General features: G+C 39.5%; 2 protein-coding genes and 1 long non-coding RNA gene across 4 annotated transcripts in view; 1 reads left to right on the top strand and 2 right to left on the bottom strand.

The window, feature by feature from the left end:
* Positions 1 to 981: 981 nt before the first annotated feature.
* On the bottom strand, positions 982 to 6,814 carry naga (N-acetylgalactosaminidase, alpha). 2 transcript variants are annotated; one of them, XM_043230714.1, is made up of 10 exons: positions 6,654 to 6,807; positions 6,287 to 6,297; positions 5,310 to 5,466; positions 4,517 to 4,657; positions 4,203 to 4,414; positions 3,604 to 3,698; positions 3,368 to 3,529; positions 2,685 to 2,882; positions 1,567 to 1,707; positions 982 to 1,487 (listed from the first exon to the last, which is right to left on the bottom strand). In XM_043230714.1, exons 3-10 carry the CDS (start codon positions 5,462 to 5,464, stop codon positions 1,275 to 1,277), a joined length of 1,317 nt encoding a protein of 438 aa, XP_043086649.1. In that variant the 5' UTR covers positions 5,465 to 5,466; positions 6,287 to 6,297; positions 6,654 to 6,807; the 3' UTR covers positions 982 to 1,274. The 2 variants fall into 2 exon arrangements, with proteins under 2 accessions (XP_043086649.1, XP_043086647.1); XM_043230712.1 differs by lacking the exon at positions 6,287 to 6,297 and having other exon boundaries at positions 6,654 to 6,814.
* A 1,585-nt stretch (positions 6,815 to 8,399) lies between these two features.
* The window catches only part of LOC122333200 (glutamate receptor ionotropic, kainate 2-like), a 37,288-nt gene continuing 20,422 nt past the window's right edge, over positions 8,400 to 25,265 (bottom strand). The window contains 9 exon segments of the mRNA XM_043230715.1: positions 8,400 to 10,479; positions 11,494 to 11,744; positions 12,698 to 12,923; positions 13,993 to 14,210; positions 16,604 to 16,722; positions 19,580 to 19,803; positions 21,266 to 21,472; positions 22,584 to 22,811; positions 23,594 to 23,737. Of these exon segments, the coding sequence (XP_043086650.1) occupies positions 10,315 to 10,479; positions 11,494 to 11,744; positions 12,698 to 12,923; positions 13,993 to 14,210; positions 16,604 to 16,722; positions 19,580 to 19,803; positions 21,266 to 21,472; positions 22,584 to 22,811; positions 23,594 to 23,737 (1,782 nt within the window). The 3' untranslated portion in view covers positions 8,400 to 10,314.
* LOC122333201 lies at positions 11,650 to 14,079 on the top strand. Its single transcript, XR_006248598.1, has 3 exons — positions 11,650 to 11,785; positions 12,656 to 12,902; positions 13,943 to 14,079. It is a non-coding gene; the product is annotated as an uncharacterized LOC122333201 (long non-coding RNA).

Genomic DNA, 25,265 nt, shown 5'->3' with positions numbered 1-25,265 from the left:
ATGACGTAATAATCTATCTGATTTAGACTGAGCGCACGTGATCAATTATGGCGGCGGATCGCGCATGCGCATTATCAGGAGCGGCGCAGACGAGCGACGTGAAGGTGAGCGTCTGTTCCATAAAACCAGAAGAAGGTGGGTGTCCGTTTATTACGTTATAGCTGTGGAAATCATAGTTTGCACCGTTTACTGTGCTCATTTAAAATTCGTAGGCCTTATCAGCTCAAAAAGTGCGCCGTGGGTTTCGGAGAGAAAATACGGGTATCTGCGAAGAGTTGATGAGAGAAACGAATCGGAGCTTTGATTCATTTGAGCCGTTTTGCCACTGAACGATTCACTGTTTCGAATCACTTTGATCGGCCCGCGCAGCTCAAAAACTAAACCATGCACCAAAACATGCATAAAACATCTTTTACAAACACACCGCAGATGTTTTATTAAAAAGTACAATATTAAATGCAATTACCAACCAACGAGTACCCTTAAATTTGAAGTGTCTGTATAATGTGTTTATTCATTTGCAGAGTTTTGTTTGTTTTAATAGAGAACGTGTTTAGACAGACCAGTGAGAGAATAGTCATGTTTAGATGATTCAAACTAAAGACTTGAGTTTAAACCGCGAGAAAGCTTTCGGAAAAACTACTGGTTTTGAACCAAATCTCGCGAGTCTTGCGAACGAGGCTTTGGTGACGTCACACCACGTTTCCGCCGCGTCTTTAGTGTCGATCAGAAACATGAAGAGCATCTCTAGAAGAGAGACGAGGTTAGGAAAGCTTTCAGGTGTCTTGTGAAAATAGCGGAAGTAAGTCATCATACAGGCAACTCACTTACGAGGATAGATGCTACCAGGAAGCTTCAGAAACCGGATTTCTGTGTGTACTTTGAGCAGTGGAAATGATCTTCTTATATGAACATTTATTGTGATTTTGAATGCGTTTCTAACCTAGCTCAGGACCAGAGGCACTGACACTCATCAATTACTTCTGTCATTTAGATCAAGTGTTTATTTGAGTTCAAAAACTGTAGTACACCTCCACAAAAGCATCATAATTTGAACATCTTGATTTATAAAAGGACTTCAAACTTGAATGTGCACAAATGAGACCTCGTTAAAGTCAGTGCAAAAACACATTCAATCCCATCCCGTGTCATTCAGTAGAAATGGAGCTATAAAATTACACTAGAAAACATTTGGAAAGCTGATCAAATGATCGTAGGCACATTCGATTGGCTAAAGATCCCTGAGTGTGTCGTTGGATTCTGGTGGGCGGAGCTCAGAGCACCAGAGGGGCGTCGACCTCATTTGCATGCTGGTGGAACTTTGGCCCAGTCAGCTTCTCACTGAAGTGCCTAGGCTCCGCCTCCTTCTGCCACTTGGCCACAGGACTGACGTACCACATGACCACCCCGGACGGATTGATGGACACCACAAACTCTGTGCTGTCCTTCACCTGAGGCAGGAGCTGCTCCGAAAACACGTCGTACATCTGAGAGAGAGAGAGAGAGAGATTGATGAATCATCTGAGACTGATCAGAGCTGCTGCTGCTGCTGTTAGTGAAGCTGACCTCATACACTCCAGTTTTGTAGCTCAGCTCCTTCAGAGAGGTTGTATAGCGATAAGGCATATCAGATCTCCTGCTGAAGAACACCAGAGCGCTGGAGCCTTTGGCCAGGGGCCTCCAGAACACCTCGACCCCGCTCTTCTCCTAAAAGACACACAGCGGAGGCGTGTCAAACAGATCAAATAGAACATAAATAACAGAAGACAGAAAATGAAAAATACCTGGTAAACTATAAAGTAAGAAAAAACTAAAATATTAGAAATAAAAGTAATGACATGATGCCATAGTGTTTTCCAAATAACATGTCATATGTATTGGCATTAATCCACGAAAACATGGATAAATCAATAAATAAATTAAACTAAATGAATCATTAACAAATAATTAAAATCTAATAATAGCTAACAGCTACTATAGTGAATATAAGCTATGTAAAGAAAATATTATATATAGTAATATTACACATTTATAATAAAAAAAGTATTGGGTTATTATGCATGAAAACATGTAGCTGTGAAAAGAAATGGACTATACTCGAATGAATGGAATATGACTTAAATAGTCAATAATTACAAATATACTTAAATCACACAAAACAAAATAAGGATGTCGTAACATAATAGACATTTTAATATTCAAAATAGTATTTTACATGTCCTTTATAATTGTCAAATTTAGTCTTTACGAATGAAAATATATCCTTGAAAATAAAGATGACATCAAACCAGCACTGATTAATGAAATTATTATTTACATCCAAATGAAGTTTGTACTGTGTGTATTTATTGTGTGTATATATAAATAGACACATTCACTATATATTTTATAGATCTTTATTTATTAAAATTTTCTCATGCTTTTTTTATAATATTTTTTTAATTTTTTCTAAATATATACATGCATGTTGGTGTATATAATAAATATGCACAGCACAAATATTACGTTCATTTTATTTTGGATGTGATTTAATACTTTGACAGGACTAGATTAAACAAAACCATTTGATGAAACTGATTAAAAAAAAAATTCTAAACCAAATAATGCAGCGACTAATTCTAAAACTAGAGTAATAAAGTAGGTAGGAAGAAGTAGAAGATTTAACATCCAGTTTCTTGCCTCACCTTGAGCAGACGTCTGCCCTGGATGCCCAGCCGGTCCTGATTGATGCCGATGGCCATCTTGTTCTGCAGGATCGCTCGAGCGCCGCTGCTGACCGTACGGAGATCGTTAGACACGAAGAGAGGGGCGGCCATGATCGCCCACAGCGCCATCTGAGCACGTGATTGGTCCATGCTGAGGCCGAAGTCTCCAATGATCAGCTGAGAAAGACAGAACAAAGTCTAGCATTCCCAGAGAACAAGAACGAAAACAGTGAAAACGAAATTTAAATATGAAATGCAAACAATGGAATAGATGTGTATATAATATACGATAACATAAAACCCCACGAATAATATACAATTGAATAGAATCAAATAAAAAGTAATTATATTATTCAACATCCAATATATAGATAGTATTACCTACATCTATCCATTAATTGCCTTAAAGGAACACTCCACTTTTTTTTTTTGGAAACAGTCTCGTTCTCCAGCTCCCCCAGAGCTAATAAATTGAGTTTGAAGTATAGCTTTTAGCATAGCTTAGCATAGATCATTGAGTCTGATTAGACCGTTAGCATCGCGTTCAGAAATGGCCGAAGAGTTTCAGTATTTTTCTTGTAGTTATACGGTGCACTAAGAGCGGCCCATATGACGAAGTCCCAGAAAAACCCAAATTCCCATAATTCTCTGAAAGCGTTCACCATGTCGGGGTCGTTCCAGCGTCCCGGTCCGGCGGCGGGCTGCAGAACGTCCTGATTATCAAAGAACCAGTCGACGATGCTCAGAACACTGTCCCACGAGTCCTGGATATCATCGTAGTTCCTCCACAGATTACAGATCTCACCCAGAAGAGAGTAGTTCACCTGAAACACAGCACACCTTCAACATTACAGCAGCTGTGGAGTTCAGAATCACTTCCTGTCTGCTCTCTGCTCACCTTCGGCGGGAGGCCACCCTGGTAGGCGGGCCAGCTGCAGGAGTAGCCAATGAGACGGCCCGTAGCGTTCAGGGCCTTTGACATCATTGGGTAGCCTGGATTCAGTCGATCACAGAAGATAATGAGTACGAGTCAGTGCTGCCTGCGGTCGACGTTTATTTTGTAATAAGTTCTAAGACGCATATTTGATCTCGCTCGTCTGTTTGATTGTGCGAAGGCATAAATATACATTTCAAAATAAGAGTCCTAGGTCTTGTTCAGGATTGATTAAAAGTCCTATACTATGCTCTATTATTGCAATTTTGTTAATGTCTTGTTTCTGGCACATAATTTAGACTCTCTCATATTTAAATGTTGCCGAAATAACACTTTACTCCAACGAAGGGAGCAATATAGATTTATTTCAAGAAAGCTTTATGCACAAAAATAAATTCTTAAAGACTTCAAGGACCTGTATCTGTGTACGCTTATTTTAAGAAAACTTTCGACTTCAAGGATCCATGGCAGGCCTGTGTATTATAGAATGAATAATAATTATGAGAACGGCAAAGAGGTGATCTCTTAGCACAGGAACGAGAGCTTCGAGACGGGACGAGCACCTTGCTCCTGGTACGATGAGTTGGAGTAGCATCCGTCCAGCTTCAGCATGTCGATGCCCCAGTCAGCGAAGGTCTGGGCGTCCGTCTCGATCTTGTCCAGAGTGGTTCCTGGATATCCTCCGCAGGTGTAGGTGCCCATGTCTCCGTAGATGCCCAGCTTCAGGCCGCGGTCGTGGACGTACTGCGCCAGGTGAGGGATGCCCCGCGGAAACCTGCCGTTTCATTTTTGACCGAGTTACACTTTATTTTTTGCCCACATGCGGTTTGGTGTGTGTACACACGATCTCACGCTAGTTTTAGGTCAGGGCTCACACCTCTTGGGGTCGGCCTGCAGTCGGCCCTGACCGTCTCTCAGCTTCGAGGACCAGCAGTCGTCGATGTTGATGTAGACGTATCCCAGCTCTCTCCAGCCGTCCTCCGACAGCCGGTCGGCCATGTCCATGAACAGCTTCTCGCTGAGCCAGGAATACAGCACAAACAACATTCAACCACTAAACATCAAAACTAGAAAGATGAGACAAATACAGATAATAAATAAAAAATGCATTAAGAGCTGGGGGTTGAAAACTTTTGAATTTGAAGATCAGGGTAAATTTGTACTTATTCTGTCTTCTGGGAAGCATGCAAATATCTTGTGTAGCTTCTGAAGGGCAGTACTAAATAAAAAAAAATAGATATTTAGGCAAAATAAGAAAAATGTACCCATTCTCCATTCTGTTCAAAAGTTTTCACGCCCCCGGCTCTTAATGGTTTCTCCTTCTCTAATGGAGTCCCTTGTTTACCCTCAGTGTGAAAAGATGGATCTCAAAATCATACAGAAGTTGTACAAAAGTGCTGGAATCCTGAGGGATTTTTCTGAAGATACAAACAAGAGACTTGGACAACCATCACTAAACTAAAGAAACACACAGCTGTGGATCATTCAGAGAACAACACAGTATTAAGAATCAAGGGGATGTGAACTTCAGAACGCCGTCATTTTTATAAATTCAACTCTTATTTTCTCTTGTGGAATATCTTTTTTGCGTGATCCCTGTCACTCTGGTAAAGGAACGATCATTCAGCAGATTCTGAGAAGGGGATGTAAATCATGTTTAAGGGCTGAACCTGATGCAGTTGTCCGGGTCGTTCAGACAGTCCGTGTTACAGCGGAAACGCTCCCAGGCTAACCAGCCCATCGGCGGGGTCCTCATCAGCCCGTTATCCAGAGCCCAGGCGGCCGCCGAGAACGCCAGAACAAAAACCACCGCTGACCGCTGCATTTCTGAAAGAGTTTCATTAAACACATCATTAATATAATGAGCCACTACGAGTGCGTTCCCACGGGAATACTAGCAAATGAAGTAATAATGAACTAAAACTTAAATCAAAACATTGTTGAATCAGTCTAAATGAACTTTAGATTACTTATGAACCTACTGAATCCAAATCACTCGAGAAAACTTTTAGTTAGTAACTTAATTCATTACAGATTTTAGGTTTTAACTGATTTAAACTGTACAATCATGTACTGTATTGATAAATATACAAAATAATACAAAGAAAATATTATTATTATGTTATTAACAACAAAGCAACCTGTGAGTTTAATTAAAGCAGTGCAGTCAAATAAATAATTGCATCCAAAATAAAAGTTTTTGTCCACATATGCTTTGTATATTTATTATGTATGAATACACACACACACAAATAGTTTTAATTTATGCATGTATACAAAGCACACACACATATTTTGTAAACAAAAACCGGTTTATTTTGGATGTGATTTAGTATGAAAGCACTAATTAAAAGCGTACTAATAAAAGCGTTACATTTAGAAACATAATTTAGAAATAACACCAATCAGAAATACAGAAATGTATATTTTATTTACATTTAAATTTAAAAAAAAGAATATAAACATTTTAATGCTCTTATGTAAAGAGTATGTAATCAAACTAAATATTTTATAAACAGTAAGTTATTTAATCTGAGTATATTAGTGTCCAGCTCGGCCTGCCAGTCTGGGTTATAATGTGATCTTTATGATGCTGTTTTGAGCTGAGCTGGGAGTCTGAGATCTTCAAGAAAACACCTGAACACACCTGACTGTCACCTGACACACACACACACACACACACACACACACACACACACACACACACACGAAACCGCGTTAAACATCCTCACAGATCACATGAGTCACACACAAACACAACATCAGCAATACTACATTTAATAACAGTCTTCTATATAAAGATTTAATAACATACATCAGCACAATAAGTGATTATGAGTGACTTCCTGTTAGCCACTTCCTGTTTGAATCCACACACGGCTCTGCTTGCGGCGTGCAAATGATACAGTGATATATAACTGCATAAATCTCGATATTTTTATAGAATTGCACGAAATTAGCAGAAACTTGAGTGAATGAATGAATGAATGTGGTTTAAATCGCGCGTCACTCACCGGATCCGGATGTTGGATCTTCCCTCGGTTTCTGAATCAGACGCGAGCGGCTCGGTTCTGCTGCTCAGCACAGTTCTGTCTGTCTGTCTGTCTGAGTGTGTGTGTGTGTGAGAGAGAGAGAGTGTGTGTGTGTGTGTGTGTGTGTGTGTGTGTGTTGTTTGACGCAGCCGGTCACGTGCTCGTTATCTCGTCACGTGACGCAGCATCAGCTGACCGCCGCCGAACTTCCGCATACAGCTTCTTCTTTCTTTTTTTTTTTAAATGCTCAAAAAACACCAAACTAGTACAAACATCAACATAAAATGATAGACATGAAAATATATTGTAGTAAATACTATATAGAGTTCTGTACCACACATAGCAGAGTAATTTTGTGGTAATGCTGTATTTATGTGGCGCCGCAGTATGATGTAAATACTGTACAATATTATACACTTCACTGTAGTGGGGTTCAAAAACACTATAGTGTTTACTACATATTACTAGTATTCATGTAAGACAACAAAATGAAATAAATAATGAAGTTTACATTAAGAGAAAAAAACTGAATGGAGACTGGATGCTAATAAAGATGGGAAAAGAGTTTATATAAGAGCTTTTATAGATTTAAAAGTTATAAAAAAGAAAGGCCTTGCTCAAATGAATTCTTGAAAACAAAGCAAAATCAAAAGATTTCACGTGTAAAAAGGTTTTCCTTCATGCTCAATAAAACCCTAAACACCTTCATCTGAGCTTTTCCTCCTCGTGAAGCATTTCTCTGTACACGGACTAAAAGAGAGCTCGTCCATGTTATGATGTACAGGATAGAGCTTGTGAATTACCTTAGAAATCTCCTTCACTTTATACTTAGTTCAGAAATAAGCAGGAGGAAGCATGCCTTATTGTTTTAATAAGCAGATGGCACAGCTGTAATGATATTCTTCCGCGTCACACGAGACGGCCGAGAAGAACCTGATCAACTGCCCTGACTAGTCTTCAGAGCTAGTCATCATTTCAAAACCAGCTACATAAAGCAAAGACTGAGTACCATCCTACTAGTTACTAAGACGGTCATGTAAAGTCTGGGTGGTTTCACAGGTTATTAATGTGACCCATACTCTATGTCTCTTTCCCCGTGTATTTATGACGTGTATTTTTAGCAGGAGGATATATATCTCATCATTCATCAGTCAGTACTTTTAGGAGCTCTACTGTCTGTTCCTTTAATCGGTTCTTGATTCGTTTACTTCGAGAACCGCTGAGAGAACCAGACCTTTCAAAGCTTTGAATCATTTGAACTTGTGAAGCGACTCACCGAATCACTGCTCAAATACAAGAAAAACAGGTGTAAAACGGCTCTTACAAATGCTTTCTTGAAAATACTATACATTAAAAATGCTATTTTATATTAAAAAAAATAAAATCATGTGTCAAGTGGCCATTCACTGCAAAAAACAGATTTCCTTGCTTAGTATTTTTGTCTTTCTTTCTGAACTAAATATCTATGCATTCTTGAATCAAGATTCATTTACTTGACAAGATGATTTTTTAAAATTAAATCCTCTTAAAATGAGCAAAAACATCTGAGATGGGTAAGAAACGATCATCTTTAAGACGTGACATGTGGAGAGAGCTGACTTTCATCTTGAATCAAGAATGTGTAGATATGTGTAGATATGTGTATACTAGAAAACAAGCAAGCAAGGAAATGATCATCAAGCTGTAAGAGTTTACAGCGTGTCATAAAGCGATGAAGCACAGCACACACACAGTATAATCTTTTTTATTACAAGATGAGCTCGACCAGTTCTCCACCCGTGGGTTGTTTCCAAAGGTCCCTGTAGATTGAAGCGGATCTGGAGAAAGTACAGTATTATACAGAAAACATCAGCACACCGAAACAGAACGAAGAAGAGGTGTTTTCTGGAGACGCTGCTTGCTCTCGAGGGACAGACGTGCAGATGTGTGTGTGTGTGTGTGTGTGTGTGTGTCTGGAGCTTCTACGTCAGCTTCACACACACCCATAGAAAGATTTACTACAAAAATCGTCTGTACAAAAACCGCGCTTCCCTTTTTTTCTTGTTATAAATCTCCGATGAATGAGGTGCCACAGACCGGACGGATGCTAGTAGAAAGGTTTCTAGAAAAGTTGATCTAAATGACAGAACTTTGGCTTGAGTTGGAGCGGGACGGACATCGCTTCATGGACTTCAGACGGACAAAAATCACTCTCTCACTGGCTGTGTTTGTCTCGATTTCTAGCGTAAGGTTATATGTTTTCTAATCCTTGAATCGCAGTGCGTTTACTTCACCGTGGTTAAGACATCAAGCCTTCTTTTCCTAAAAAAATGATCAGAATTGAGCACAAATATCTGCCGATGCGGCAAGAAAAATAATCGAAGCCTTTGAATGGAGACCCTTTTTCTGAACGCACCGGCAGACGCTGTTTATTGTTTCATGAGACTAAATTCTGATCACATTTAAACGTTTGTATCTCAATCCGCTTTGCTTGTAAATGCATCCTGATTCAAGAACGGTCCGATATTTATACTAGAAATGAAGATTAAAATGAATAAGAAGAGATTTTTGTGCGTGATATTGCTGCCTTCAAGACAAAAGGGATGCTGGGAGAATTACTGTCACGACATGAATGACTTTCTGGGGCTAAAGAAAGTGTCTTGTTTTTTTTTAAGCTTGTATTAGTCATTATTAATTTATTTGTTGGAGTCGTTTGGTTTTCTGAATGTTTATAAATGTATTAAAGGAGACATATTATGCCCCTTTTTATAAAATGTGATTTGAATGATGTGTCACCTTTAAAATGTTTTTTCCTGTTTGTTAAAGGAGCGTTTAATCGTTTTTAATCCTTAGTGTGTTACTTTTCAAAGTTCAGGGTAACACTTTTTAAACGTTTATCACCAAAAGTGAACATTCTGGGAAACAAGACTCCTTTTTAATGATTAAATTAATTGCTTGAGTCATAAAGCACACATAATTAATTCAAATAATGATACTGCAATTTAACATCATTTTTAACAAAAAAAATACAAATTATTTTTAGAAAGGTTTTTGTCTTTTGTTCTGGTTTATTATTACCAAACTCTGTTGCATGTCTCACGATTTAAAGGCATAAAGCTATTGAATTCATATTTATTTTTACCATCGCTGCATGTTTTTCTCCCCTCAAGTTTTAAGGCATAAACTTTAATTTTAACTGGCAGAAATATAAATCAACAATAAAATTTTTACCAAAGACGGTTTGACTGTTAAGATAAAATGCAGTATCTCGTGACTGTTTGTTTGAATAGCTGTACAAGCCGTAGCAGCAGCGCACGCAACTTTATTTCTGTCACAATTTCTTCCAGTCGAACCAAACTTTTATTTTGACGGGTTGCCGAAAGCGTGCCACAACGAACGTTCCCAGAATGCTCACACCTTCCTACACACGAATGGAGTTAGTTTCACACCTCTTTATTTCCCCTAATCCCAGCTGCTTTAGTAAGCGTCGAGGCTGACGTGAAGCTCTGGAAGGCAGCAATGAATCTATTTCCACAGAGAAAGCGGGGTGAGATGAGAGCAGACGTGACGGAGCGCTGATGTGGTTCAGAGTCGCTCACGAATCCAGATTTCCACAGGAAACATCTTGGCGTCCGTGGTTTGGACGAGAGTCACAGGAGAGGCGTCACGCCATGGTCTCTTTCCCCGGGAGCCTCCTGTCGTTAAAGGTGTGCATGTTAATGACCTCCTCTGTTTTGACGATGGCCGGCGGCTGGGCTTTCTGTTTCCGTCGCCGCTGGCATCTCAGAGACACCCTGAGCTCCTCCACCATGGCGCTGCAGAACGAGCGCTGAGCCGGGGGACAGAGGTCAAGGGTCACACAAACGTACAGCGCTCATGAACAATTCACTTTGCATAGATCTGAGAACACGCTCTTCACTTCATATCCCAGTGAGTTCTGGTGTGAAAGCCAGTCTATTTCTTCTTCTGTGCTCCAGGGTCACGTTTATATCAATATGATAATAGTGTCCAGACTTATTCTTCTTTAAAAATAATGTTAAAAATCCAAATAGTTTTGTGAACGCTGCTCTATATGATGAACCGTACTCATTACTTTATTTTCGATTAATGATGAATTCAATTTTAGACTGTTTCTTGAACAAACCCAGTGACCAGCGAGTATGACTGAAATATAATTTAGCAATATTTTGATTTATTTATAGTTTTATTTTATTTGTTTTTATTTTAACTGTAGCTTTAGTCATTTTATTATACGTTTGTCTTTTAAGTTTCAAAAAGTCTACATATTTTAAATTAGCTTTTTTGTTTTATAATTTTATATATATATATATATATATATATATATATATATATATATATTTATATTTATATATATATTATATATTTTTTTTATTAATTTAATTGTGATTTTTGTAGTCTGTGTAGGTTTCATTAATATTTATTTCACTTTTTTTATTCATATTGTTTTTGTAGTTTCCAAACGTCTGTATAGTTTTCATTAATATTTATTTGTCTTATTCATTCTTATATTTGCCTTAAAACATTTTTTTTACACATTATTTGTCCCCTTTCAGTCATGTTATTGTTTTCACTATTTTTAGTTGCTGTATTTTCATTCTAATTTCAGTTTACTTCAGTTGTCAAGGATTTCTATAAAAACTCAACATATACTCTGCTGTTAATCTGAACACTGAAACAGATTCAGCTGCTAAGGTCTGGATTCTTAACAGTACTTTAGATCAGAATATTTGAAGCAGACACAGATGAATAAATCTATTTTTCTGACTCGTATTGGTCCGCTGTGACTTTAAGGCTTTAATGTGTCGTGGTGTTTGTCCGATACCTTCTCGATCTGAGCGTTCTGCTTGGATTTGTACAGCACCTCCCCGACGGCCACGAACACGGACAGCACCAGGCCGGCGGCGAGGACGATGAAGATTCCTCCGATGTTCTGGACGCCGAGGGCGCTGGCCTCTTTACTCTCCTCCTCGGGACAGCCGTTCCCTCTCCACCACTTCTCCTTCATCATGTGCAGCTTTCCCTCCTCCTGCAGCTGGAGGATAGCGATGGTGATCTTGTCCCGATACGGCGAGCCTGAGGACAACCACGCAGATAAGACGGACTTCTCTTACTTGGTATGAAAAAGAAAAAATGGCGTGAATGCCAATATTAAAATATTTTTTATAGTTTTAGTGAATGACAACTTTAATTGAGATACTGTTATGGTTTTTATTAATACTTATGACACGGCCTCGTAGAATACTTGATTCTGATTGGTCACTCCCCACTTTCCAAGGTTCGTTATTCCCAGATAACGACCGGTAAGACTAATAACTAATTACTTTAAATATTTCAACTCATATCAAGGTTTTACATCTAATTATTTAGAAGCCGTCTAATAAGCGGGATAATGTACATTATCGCTTACTTGTCATTTAATTATTGTCTATATAAGTTTTATCATTTATTTTTATTAATATTGAATTTTCGTTTTTACATGTTCCTTTTTCATTTTAATTTAATTTAATTTTTAATTTCATTTATTTTAGCTTTGAATAACTTTTGGAATGTGTAGTATTTGGATTTTTATGTTAACTTAATTATTTAAAGTTTTAGTCGTCCAGAAGGAGAAGCCAAGGATTAAGAGCCGGGGCGTGAAAACTTTTGAACAGAATCAAGATTGAGTACATTTTTCTTATTCTGCCTAAATCTCTTATCTATTTAATGTAGCGCTGCCCTTCAGAGGTGACATAAGATTCTTGCATGCTTTCTGGAAGACAACATAACTTAAATTTCTAAAGTTTTTGGCTCTTAATGCGTGGAGCAGCAGTGAGTGTTTGAGTCCCTCAGCTGTCCTCGGTGTAAAAACATGGATGAAAAACTCCTGGAAAACCACAGAATCAGTGGATCGTTCAGAGAACAACACCGTATGAAGAGTCAAGGGGGTGTAAACCCTTTTTTTTTAAATGCACCTATTATTTGTGTAATATAAATGTGTCCGTCAGGTTTCGTGTGACCTGACGCTCGTGAGGGGCTGGATGTCGTACCCATGGGCGTCCCCACGCCGTACGCCTTGGAGTCGATCAGGCCGCCGATCTGCGTCAGGTTACAGTTGCGCTGCGTGACGAACTCGATGGCGGTGGACTCCATCAGGAAGGCGTAGTCGGACGTCAGCACCCGGTGGATGCCCTCCTCCACGCTCTTCACCATCACCGACTGACGGCGGCTGTTCATGAACTCCCACATCTTATCGTACGTTGAGATCTTGGTTTTCTGAAGAATTAATATTAATAATCAGAAATATCTATTTGGCCGCATTAATACGCTGATATCAGACGAGAACGAAGCTATGAGTTGGATAATGAGCCTGGTTTTTTTTCTCCATTCCGTCACGGATGGGTTTTTGTTTCTTGCTTAGTTAGGGACACTTAATTATCGTTGATTTGATTAATCAATTATTTTTATTTATATAGCGCTTTTAACAACACAGGCTGCATCAAAGCACTGTACAGTATAACAGAGACGTCTCTTAATCTAATAAAAAATGGAGTGTTTAATCTGGCCGTGATACACCACTATCGCTCTATTCTCATATATGATAGTGTTCAGTGCTTTGATGCTGATAGAAGCACGCTATAAATAAAAGTGATTGATTGATTGATTGATAATGAGCTGCTTTATAGCTGAAACTGAACCAGGTTCTTAAATAATGACATTAGAGTTGACTCGCTCTCGATAATGACTCTATTATTCTGAACTGAACTGACATGAATAATAAATTAATTTGACTATATCAGCACTGTTATCTTCACATTTAATGAAACTAATTGAATCAAAACTGAACTTAATCATTCAGAATAGTTACTTGGTTGTCTTCTGTAGAGCTATTTTGTCAGTTTTGTAACGGATTCATTTTACAACATTAGCACTAAATGAATCAATATTAAACTGAATCAAAACTGAAATGAATGATTTGAATAATGACTCTATTGTCTTTCATAGAGCCTAAAAGCTCAGTTGTTTAATAATTGAAGTTTATAGTTAATTATCACTAATTTGCTGAACTGAATTGAACCACGATGGAGTGGAATCATTCTGAATCTAATATTGCTTGTACCTGATAGACTTTACATTAGCTCTGAACCGAATCATTCCAAATACTGACAGCATTGTCTCTTTTAGAGCCTTTTATAGCCTAAAAGTTCATTTGTTTACAATATTATCAGTGAACTGAACGGAATCCAAATGGAATTAAATGGTTCTGGTTTATAGCATCACACTGAATTTTCCAGCATCAGCACCGTCTTTGAACTGAACCGAATGGCTCCGAATGACTCGGTACCTTGAAGAAGGTCATGGTGGCGCCGTCCTCCACCACGCCGTACAGGATCTTGGTTTGTTTGGCCAGATCGTCGGCCGAGTCGATGGGAGACTCCATGCGCTCCACCGTCAGGAAGGCGGCCAGGTTGGCGGTGTAGGACGAGATGATGATGAGGGTGAAGAACCACCAGATTCCTCCCACGATCCTGGTGGACAGAGCCTTGGGCATCAGCTCGGAGCCTGAGGAGCATCAACAGATGAAGCCTTTCTGAGCGGTGAGCTCTCTCACGTTCACCAAGCATGCTTTTTATTTGATGCAAAGTGCGGCAAAAACTCAATGTGACGGTGTTAGCGTGTTTTGGTTGCCATGACAACGTTTCCAAAATGGTGGCCCGCCTGGATAGCATTTTTAAAATGTTTGTTTTTGTTACTAAAGGTATGTTTTAAAGAAAAGAAAATGCTATGAAACAAGTTGTGAAGATATCGTAGTGACATATATGTCATATTGGGCTGTTAACGTTATTTAGAACAGAATTAAGAAAAATGGTAATGAGCTGCCCGAATAATTCAATAATAATAACTCGGTTATTTTACTGTTATATGTTTTCCTGCTGCTCATTTCAAAGCATAGTTTAACAAATCTACATGCATATTTAACAAGATGACCTCCAGTGTAAGGTGCTTTTTTATTTTCAATCAGTTTGCTTATTTTCAAGAAAAATAAAAATCTAAAAATTAATTTCTGGTTAAGCTATATACGTGAAGAAGTCGAATTTTGAGTGGTTTTTAAAAAAGGACGTGGCAAAGCAAATAAAATGCAAAAACTGTATTACTTCTTAAAAAGATTTTTGTTTTATCTTTCCAAAAAGTATACATTTTTATATATGTTGTGGAGAAGCAAAAAACCCTCTTATTTAACAAAACAATTATACAATAGATTTTTTTCAGCTGAAAAATAATGTGACATTAGAGATCTTTCAGTCGAAGGTGTGTGTTTCAAAACATGTTAGAAGCGTTTATAAGTTTTAGATCATCATTTTCCTCCGAGGAGAAATCAGTCCGGCTTCTTAAGGGTTAAAATGTTTTCAGAGTCACATGATCCTTCAGAAATCATTCTAATATTCTCATTTGCTGCCAAAAAAACATTTATTGTTATTCTTTAACCTTTTTCAGTGTTTTCTGATGAATAGAAAGTTCAGAAAAACAGAACTGATCTGAAACAGAGATATTTTGTGACATAAATCAGCACTTTTGATCAATCCTTGCTAAATAAACGTTTTAATTTATATAAAATATAGAATACAGCTTTATTTTTATTTTAAATAATTAGCATTTTATTTTAAAGTCACACAAATGTAATTTGAGGTGTATTGAATAAAGCGCTATTGATGTTTGATTAGTAACATTCATTAAGAACTTCATTTGGACTACTTTATACTTATACTTTATACTTTACATTTCACACATTCATTGTGTCTCAGCTAAATATTGTCCTATCCTTACAAACCATACATCAGTGGAATTATTATTTATTCAGATGATAATATAAACCTAAATTTGACAAAATGACTCTTTATGACTCCATTGACACACATGTGAAATCTGATTATTGTATTAATGTTTAAAGCAGGCTGGACGTGTGAGTGTGTGTGTGTGTGTGTGTGTGTGTGTGTGTGTGTGTGTGTGTGTGTGTGTGTGTGTGTGTGTGTGTGTGTGTGTGTGTGTGTGTGTGTGTGTGTGTGTGTGTGTGTGTGTGTGTGTGTGTGTGTGTGTGTGTGTGTGTGTGTGTGTGTGTGTGTGTGTGTGTGTGTGTGTGTGTGTGTGTGTGTGTGTGTGTGTGTGTGTGTGTGTGTGTGTGTGTGTGTGTGTGTGTGTGTGTGTGTGTGTGTGTGTGTGTGTGTGTCTGTGTGTGTGTGTGTGTGTGTGTGTGTGTGTGTGTGTGTGTGTGTGTGTGTGTGTGTGTGTGTGTGTGTGTGTGTGTGTGTGTGTGTGTGTGTCTGTGTGTGTGTGTGTGTGTGTGTGTGTGTGTGTGTGTGTGTGTGTGTGTGTGTGTGTGTGTGTGTGTGTGTGTGTGTGTGTGTGTGTGTGTGTGTGTGTGTGTGTGTGTGTGTGTGTGTGTGTGTGTGTGTGTGTGTGTGTGTGTGTGTGTGTGTGTGTGTGTGTGTGTGTGTGTGTGTGTGTGTGTGTGTGTGTGTGTGTGTGTGTGTGTGTGTGTGTGTGTGTGTGTGTGTGTGTGTGTGTGTGTGTGTGTGTGTGTGTGTGTGTGTGTGTGTGTGTGTGTGTGTGTGTGTGTGTGTGTGTGTGTGTGTGTGTGTGTGTGTGTGTGTGTGTGTGTGTGTGTGTGTGTGTGTGTGTGTGTGTGTGTGTGTGTGTGTGTGTGTGTGTGTCAGTGTGTGTGTGTGTGTGTGTGTGTGTGTGTGTGTGTGTGTGTGTGTGTGAGTCTGTGTGTGTGTGTGTGTGTGTGTGTGTGTGTGTGTGTCTGTGTGTGTGTCTGAGTCTGTGTGTGTGTGTGTGTGTGTGTGTGTGTGTGTGTCTGTGTGTGTGTGTGTGTGTGTGTGTGTGTGTGTGTGTGTGTGTGTGTGGTCAGTAGCGGCGGTGCTCCAGCAGGAGGTGCTGAGACGATCAGGACTCACCCTGACGCATGAGAGCCCCCACACCGAACCAGAAGCTGTTGAGCAGCGTGAAGTTATTCTCCACCACGTCTGACTACGGGTTACAGGGATGAGGATTATACCACTCGTACGGACTGAACCTGAACACAGAACCAGACACACGCTGATACACTCCCTCACACACACACACTCACTGACACACACACACACACACACACACACACACACACACACACTGACACACACTCACTGACACCACACACAAACACATACTCACAACATGCAAACACACACACTCTCACACACATGCATGTACTCACACACACACACACACACACACACACACACACACACACACACACACACTCTCGCTCTGAATCATGAAGACACTACAGATAAGACATTACAGGCAAAACTGCTGTGTTTTATTCTAAGGTTTGGGATCAGTGAGATGTTGAATGTCTCTTCTGCTCGTCGAGGTTGTAGAAAAACAGTCATATTGTGAAATCTTATTGTAATTTCTAATATTAGTTTCCTATTGTAATTTGCTTTAAAGTGTTTCTGTGACTTTGAGCCTCATTACTCCAGTCTTCAGAAATCATCAAAGAGTTATGGATCTGGTTTAAGATGTAGGTTTTGGAAATATATGCAAAGTAGCCCATGTTTAATTAGTTACTGCTTGATTTGCATATTTAAATGTAACATTTCAGATAAATTGTGATTATTTTAATGCACTGTAATTAATCCAACGGGTGACATTTATTAGCAGTATTTAGCAGTAATGTCTTATCTTAAAGACTGATTGTAAATCTCAGTAGATGATTTCTATCCTAAAACATCACCAACTGAACACCGTCATCAAGATCCGACGCGTTCTGAAAAACTGTTCTGAGAAACACAACAACCAGCCGCTAAACACACATCAACCAGCCATGTGTCTGATCTGTGTGTGCCTGTGTGTGTGTGTGTGCGCATGTGTGTGTGTGTGTTTGCGCATGTGTGTGTGTGTGTGTGCACGCATGTGTGTGTGTGTGCAGGCAGGTGTGTCACACAAGAGCTCTGTGTGTGCATCCTTAGTGTGTGTGTGTGTGTGTGCGCATGTGTGTGTGTGTGCGCATGTGTGCATGCGTGTGTGTGTGCGCATGTGCCTGTGCGTGTGTTTGTGTGTGTGTGTGTGTGTGTGTGTGTGTGTGATTCCAGTTCCCAGACTGTATCTGGCAGGTAAGGTCACAGCAGAGCTATCATCACACAAGAGCTCATGTTCAGAATAATAAAACATCCTTAGTGTGTGTGTGTGTGTGTGTGTGTGTGTGTGTGTGTGTGTGTGTGTGTGTGTCGTGTGTGTGTGTGTGTGTGTGTGTGTGTGTGTGTGTTTGTTGGACAACTGGGATTTTTCCTGCATGCACCCTTAAAAATATGTTAAAATATAGACATAATTCAACTATAGCTATTGAGCTATATATAATTTTATATATATATAATTACTATATATACTATATAATTACATAATATATATATGTTTAAATATAAAAATATTACTTTAAGTAATCTGGCATGTTGCAATAATATATTTTATTATTATTATATAATATTTATTTTTTATTTTTATTTTTGTTTTTTATTTTCTAGATGACAGTAAAGAATGTTTATTTTTAAATAAGGTAATTAAAAAAAATGATAAGGAAAAGAAGACAATTCCTGATGGTATGAATCCAAGTCCTTCCCTAAAGTGACTGTGACTGAAGGACTGCAGGTGTGTGTTTGTTCTGGGATTGGTAAGATCTCTTCTGTGTGTTCAGAAGTAAATTGGGGCTTTTCTAATCAATACAGCGTGCAGCTGAAAGGTCAATACTCCAGATATAGAGCAGGAGAGCGACGCCGAGATCTTCACAGCACTTACCCACAATGCCTCACATTCACACTCGCTGTGCATATTCCAATCTAACTTAGGTGACAGTCGTGGCTTTTCTTTAGTATCATGTGGCCGGTAACATTACACACCGACAGCGAGCGTCCTCTGACTCAGAGCCTGATTGATTTCGGGGGAAGTCTGGAGACTAACGAGAGACGGCGTCACAGACAGACACATATTAGACAGGATGAAGGGGAAAGTCATTGTGGGATATCCATGAGCATCGGACGACGGACACATGATCAGGAAACACGCGTGAAACCTTTCATGTCCACCTGCTGCGTGTTCTCAGACCTGTATTTTATTACATCACTTCCTGTGCGAGTCATCACAGAATCGCTTCTTGCCACTAAATACAAAACTAGTCAGTAATGTGGTGCTGTTTTATTTATATATAGCAAATATTAATACTCGCTGCCTTTATACTTTTGACTAAACTGCCTAGCAGCTTTTATGAAGGCTGTTAAATATCATTCAAAAATGTTTTTGTGTTATTTGTAAATGTAATAATAGGATTTAGTATTGAGAAGCGGCCGGTGTTTGTCCGTTAGATGTTTAATTCTCTTTCAGCTCTTTTTAAGGTTAGTACGACAGATACGGCCTTCCTGGGACTGATCAGAGGCAGGTCTCAACAAGACTTTAATACAGTAACAGAATACAGGCTTAACGAAGCTTCTCTGGAGGGATGTTTGGAATCTGTGCGGAAGGAAGGAAGCGAATCATATGTATCTTTGACTTTATTTTTCTTCCAGCTAAATGCAAAAGTATTTAGTGCAATAAAAAGCCAGGTTTAAAAACGTACACCTCCGTAATGTACTTAAAGAGCTAATTGTGTATTTAACAGGCTAAAAATATGTAACATATTTAAAGAAGCGTTTTTTATATATTTTGAGTTTGTGTTCACCACATTAAGCACACTGCGTTTATCCTAAAGAATCAGTTCAGTGTATGAAGTCTATCTCTGTGCAACATGCAGTGTATTTTTTTGTCTTCTCTTTGCTGATGTGTTTCACGCTAGGGTTTCCTGAGAGCGAGGATGAAGACGGACGATGGTCAAACACACGCGTGTGACGGTCACATGTTACCTGGCTATGACAAACAGCACACAACTGACACCCAAGCAAGCCAGCAGAATATACATCCAGATATCAGGGGACAGAGGGTTGAGGAAGGAGAAGACGCCGGGGTTGGTGCCGTTGGGTTTGCGGTAGAGGATGCTGATGCCCAGGGTCATGAAGGGTTTGGAGAAGTCAATCACCTTCTCTCGGACGTACGTGATGGTCAGCGGAGCCACGGCCAGGTCTGCTTTCTGTCGACCGCAACACAACAGAGAGGTCCGTCAGCTGACCAAAAGATTCGAATGAGTCAGTCAACTCTGAATCGTTTGTGTCGAACCAATCGAATCTTTTAATCGAATTCATTTAATCAGGATTAGTCGCATTCGAAATACGCTTTTGTTTGCATAATATATGTGTGTGTGTGTATAAATGCACTCACATACAGTATATATTTTGAAAGTGTTTACATCTGCATTTATATTCATAATTAATATATATATATTTAGTACAAACAACATTTTTTGTGAATATACATACATGCATGTCTGCGTATATTTATACTGTAACAATACATGTGCCCTGCGTTCAATATGTAAACAAAAACTTTTATTTTGGATGCGACTAATCACGTTTAATCGTTTGACGGAACGTTAATACATTTTATAAATATAAGTATAGACTTAAAACTATATAGTGTCTGTATGTGTATTGATGTATACACAGTAAATATACACAGAACACACAAAAAAACGTTCTAATTAATCGTTCGACAGATCTAAGTGCCGATTATTACTCTGCAAAAGATCAATATTCAACACGGCGTGAATAACAGATCATTCCAAAATTTCAAATTTAATTTAAGAGTATCAATATTTTAAATATAAAAGCGTCAGCATTAACATCTTAATAAGTGATTCATTTAAATTTAATAATGACTCATTCATATTTAAATATTAAGCACACAGCTGTCTTTATGAATGGATCACTGAATCATTCACTCAACCAGTTCATTTAAAACCACAGATTCGTTCAGAATGAAGTAATCAATAAATCACTGAATCATTGTTCAAACCGCTGATTAATTTAGAAAATAAAGCAAGTAACCGTAACCGTCTCTATGAATGAGTCACTGAATCGTTCACTCATTTTATTAGTTAATAAACCTATTTCATGAAATTCTTTCTTTAATTAATCAGACCAAATCAACAGCTCTGGTAGGGAACAAAAAGATTTGACTGAATCACTTCATCAACTCTGAATCATTTGTGACTCTTTAAGCTGATCAAGTTAGTTAACTACAACGGTTAAAAACATGTTTAAAGCTGAAATACAATTAGTGTAATAAAGGGTTAAAAAAATACTTTTAAGACTAAGATGAGTAAAAAACACAGGAAATGTTGCATATTTTGCTAAATTCATACATTTTCTAAAATAACTAAATAACTAAAATAATGACTAAAATCTCTAGAAATAAATAACCTAAACTAAATAAATAATAAAAACTACAAAAACGTCAAATGTTTAATAATTAAACAAAAATTTAAATAAACTGAAAATAAAAAAAATAAGCACATTAAAAATATTATTTAAAAAATGGAACACAACCCACGCGTGGGATATGATTCTGAGAGGATCTGCAAACGTGGAGGTGAACTTACAGAAACGTTCTAGAAATGAACACTGAAAATGTCAAAGTGAAGGCATGAAACTCACGTGGTCCATGAGCTCGCGCACCATGCCGTTCCACTGACCCGAACTCTCCTCAAACGCTCCGTACTTCCCGTCCTCCACTAACCGGATCTCGTAACGGAAGCCCAGGATTCCCGACAGCTCCCGCAGCAGATCCACGCAGAAGCCCTCGAAGCGGTCGTTCCCGTACAGAGGCTTATCAGACTTCTTAAACATGACGTACGGCTCCTCCTGAGACGGGCAGAAGATCACAGCTGAGCATGAGCGGGTCACAAATATACACAAATAGAGAAGAAATGAAGAGCTTATATGCAAGAAATGAGCATTTCCATGAATCACGTTATCATGATATTTTGTGTTAGTCGTGTTTTCTGTTACACCTGCAATTAGAGTGAGTGTGTAATAATATCATTTTTAAGTTTTGGGTAATTCATTATTTCTCTGTTTATTCAAATATTTTTTGTTAATTAAACAAAATACTTTTCCAAAATATTAATTGGAGCTAAAAGAATAAAAAAAAAGAATACAATAAATTTCAAATATATAATAATAATGAAAAAAATACTAAAAATATTTGTGTGTGTGTGTGTGTGTGTGTGTGTGTGTGTATGTGTGTGTCTGTGTGTGTGTGTCTGTGTGTCTGTGTGTGTGTGTGTGTGTCTGTGTGTGTGTGTGTGTGTGTGTGTGTGTGTGTGTGTGTGTCTGTGTGTGTGTCTTTGAGTGTCTGTGTGTGTGTGTGTGTGTGTGTGTGTGTCTGTGTGTGTGTGTGTGTCTGTGTGTGTGTGTGTGTGTCTGTGTGTGTGTGTGTCTGTGTGTGTGTGTGTGTGTGTGTGTGTGTGTGTGTGTGTGTGTGTGTGTGTGTGTGTGTGTGTGTGTGTGTGTGTGTGTGTGTGTGTGTGTGTGTGTCTGTGTGTGTGTGTGTGTGTGTGTGTGTGTGTGTGTGTGTGTGTGTGTGTGTGTGTGTGTGTCTGTGTGTGTGTGTGTGTGTGTGTGTGTGTGTGTGTGTGTGTGTGTGTGTGTGTGTGTGTGTGTGTGTGTGTGTGTGTGTGTGTGTGTGTGTGTGTGTGTGTGTGTGTGTGTGTGTGTGTGTGTGTGTGTGTCTGTGTGTGTGTGTGTGTGTGTGTGTGTCTGTGTGTCTGTGTGTGTGTGTGTGTGTGTGTGTGTGTGTGTCTGTGTGTGTGACTGTGTGTCTGTGTGTGTGTTGTGTGTGTGTTTGTGTGTCTGTGTGTGTGTCTTTGAGTGTCTGTGTGTGTGTCTTTGAGTGTGTGTGTCTGTGTGTGTGTGAGTGTCTGTGTGTGTGTGTCTGTGTGTGTGTCTGTGTGTGTGTGTGTGTGTGTGATACCACGTCGACACCCAGTGATTTGTTGACAGCGAAATTTTACACACACACGATAATGTGCAGAAAACACACACACATAATGCATGAACACACACACTCACACACAGACACACACACACACACCTTCTCGAGTCCGTTCTCTTTGAGACTGATCACGTCCAGGTCGAAGTCTGTCCTCAAGCCGTTGGTTTTGTTGAAGAGGATTCGACCCGTAAGTCCATCCCATGACGCCTGTGGACACACACACACACACACACACACACACACCCACCGTTTACATGTGATTCACGTTTATTCTGCACGGTGTTACTGACTGTCAACAATAATAGAACTAAAATACGTTTACAGTAGAGGATTTGATGGCTTTATATCTGACGCAGTGTGTCTCAGTCTCTCACGTTATAGTGTTACGAGTGTGTGAGACGGAAACGGTGTTTCTGCAGGTACAACGTGTCATTTTCTCAAATTACTCGTGATGAGAGCGAAGACCTGACAGAGACGATCTGCACATCAACAAACACACACCTGCAGAACACCAGAGACTCCGTGATAAGCTGATGAGCCCCACCCACTTACTCTACATCACTGCCTGCTTAGCCCCGCCCACCGATTCTACATCACTACCTGATTAGCCCCGCCCACATATTCTATATGATTGTCTGATTAGCCCCACCCACCGATTCTATATAGATCAGATTAGCCCCACCCACCAATTGAACATCCCTGCCTTATTTCGGCCCACTGATTTTACATAGATCTGTTTAGCCCCGCCCACGGATCCTACATAGATCTCATTAGCCCCGCCCACCGATTCTACATTGCTGATTTTGCCACAGATTCCTTTACTAACCAGGCACTATTATAATTATCTAAAGATGATGCTGGAACAATATTGGATCCAACAGTCCTCGCATCATATAGGCTTAGCCAATCACAGCAGTGGGCGTGTACTTGCGAGTCTGATGAGCGGGGTCAATCATCTCAGGTGAAAATAAACCGAGTGAGAAGTGCACCTCTTTAATGAAGCTGATGAAGCGTCCGCCGAAGCGCCAGGGTTTGTGTCGGTTACACTGCAGAGAGCTGACGGTGATCTGAGGAGACTGCTGGACCGCCACCGCCACCACGTGAACCGCATCATACATCAGCGCCGCGTCCGTCTGCACACACACACACACACACACACACACGTCAGAGATCCTTCAGGCTCACACACTGATAGTCATTGACAATCCAAACACACACACAGTTACTCAGAGGAGGATGCTGCTCTGTGTGTGTGTGTGTGTGTGAGTGATGATGAGCTCTTCATCACTATAAAGAATCTCTCTGTGAAACCGACCGAAATCACCGTCACAGGCCTCCTGCCGCACGCTAGCAACAGAGATTCACCACACGGGCAGCGGTTTCCACGGCAACTCCGCCTCACTGGTGGCAACGGTTGTCAAGATGACAGAGAGAGAGACAGCAGGTGATAGAGAGTGTGTGTGTGTGTGTGTGTCTCAGGCTCATCACGTCTTACTGTACAAACACACAGGCTGAGGCTCAACAGATGTCGTGTTTTAACTGAAATAGTGTGCAGTATGATGAAAAAACGGCACTTTTACGCCACAGCTTAAACCGTCCTGAACTGGTTTGCTGGCCTGAGCTGGTTTTGGCTGGTCTCCAGACCGGTTTTCACCGGCGTGTCCACAAGAGGGCGATGTGTCTCAGTGAGTCTCTGATCAACACAGTGAAGAATTAAAACAGCACCTGTGCAGCAGGAATGAACCGCAGAGGAGAGCTGGGAATGAATCATCTGAATCAGCTTCATGACACACGTGATGGAACGAACAAGTATTTCGCTGTTTATCTTCTTTTTATGTGGGTGGCTGTTTATTGTGCTCCTAAATGGTGTGACGGGAAAAGAACTCATGAACTAGATGAATCTTACATTTGCTGGATCATCAACTTCTGGGAAATGAAAAGAACTGAGCTGGACAGATCTGTAGGCTCTCTCTGTTAAACTGAATCAGTGGAGAATCAGTGCATGTCTGAACTGTTAGAATCAAATCTTTTTAATTGTTAGAGTTAAAATACTCGTAGTGATAGTTTGAACTGTTCGTGTTGAGTTGGTGAGTGTTTGAAATGTTAGAAATGAATCACTGAACATTTGAACCGTTAGAACTGAATCATTGAATGTTTGAACACTTAGAATTGAAATTCTGATGGTTTGAACAGTTTGAATTGAATCGGTGATCTTCTGATGATGTGAACCTGATTCACTGAAGTGAACTTTGTGTAAAGATGGAGATGTCGTGTTTTTATGAAACTGATTCAGTAAAAGGACTGATATGCTAGTTTCTCTCGCTTTCTCTCTATTTCTCTCTCTCACACACACACACACACACACACACACACACACACACACACACACAGTTGGAATACAGGCAACTAATTAAAAAACAAAACACAAAATGTAAACACTTATTAAAATAAGTAAAGTCTCAACGTGTTTTCTAAAGTTGCACCATGAGTGGCCAGATTGTGTTTTTTCACTCGGCTCCAAACAGACGCCATGTTCGTCTGAAGAGCGTCACCGTGGCAACAGAGGAGCACTCCAGCATCAGGACCAGAAGAGTACAGTACAGAAACACAGCTAATGTCATCGTTTAACCCGGAAAGCCTGATGTAATGTAGTCATGACGT

This window comes from Puntigrus tetrazona, unplaced genomic scaffold (genome assembly GCF_018831695.1).
Source record: "Puntigrus tetrazona isolate hp1 unplaced genomic scaffold, ASM1883169v1 S000000223, whole genome shotgun sequence".
In the NCBI taxonomy this organism is placed as follows: Eukaryota; Metazoa; Chordata; class Actinopteri; order Cypriniformes; family Cyprinidae; genus Puntigrus; species Puntigrus tetrazona.
Note: the sequence above shows the minus strand (reverse complement) of the source record. Positions and strands in the feature narration are given on the sequence as shown.

What these genes read in the sequence shown, in the direction of transcription:
- naga (XM_043230712.1), bottom strand. Translation starts at nt 5,464, where the DNA reads ATGCAGCGGTCAGCGGTGGTTTTTGTTCTGGCGTTCTCGGCGGCCGCC. An exon ending in GACCCGGACAACTGCATCAG is followed by an intron (nt 4,658 to 5,309) that starts GTTCAGCCCTTA and finishes TTCCTGGCTCAG; the next exon opens with CGAGAAGCTGTTCATGGACA. An exon ending in CTGCAGGCCGACCCCAAGAG is followed by an intron (nt 4,415 to 4,516) that starts GTGTGAGCCCTG and finishes ATGAAACGGCAG; the next exon opens with GTTTCCGCGGGGCATCCCTC.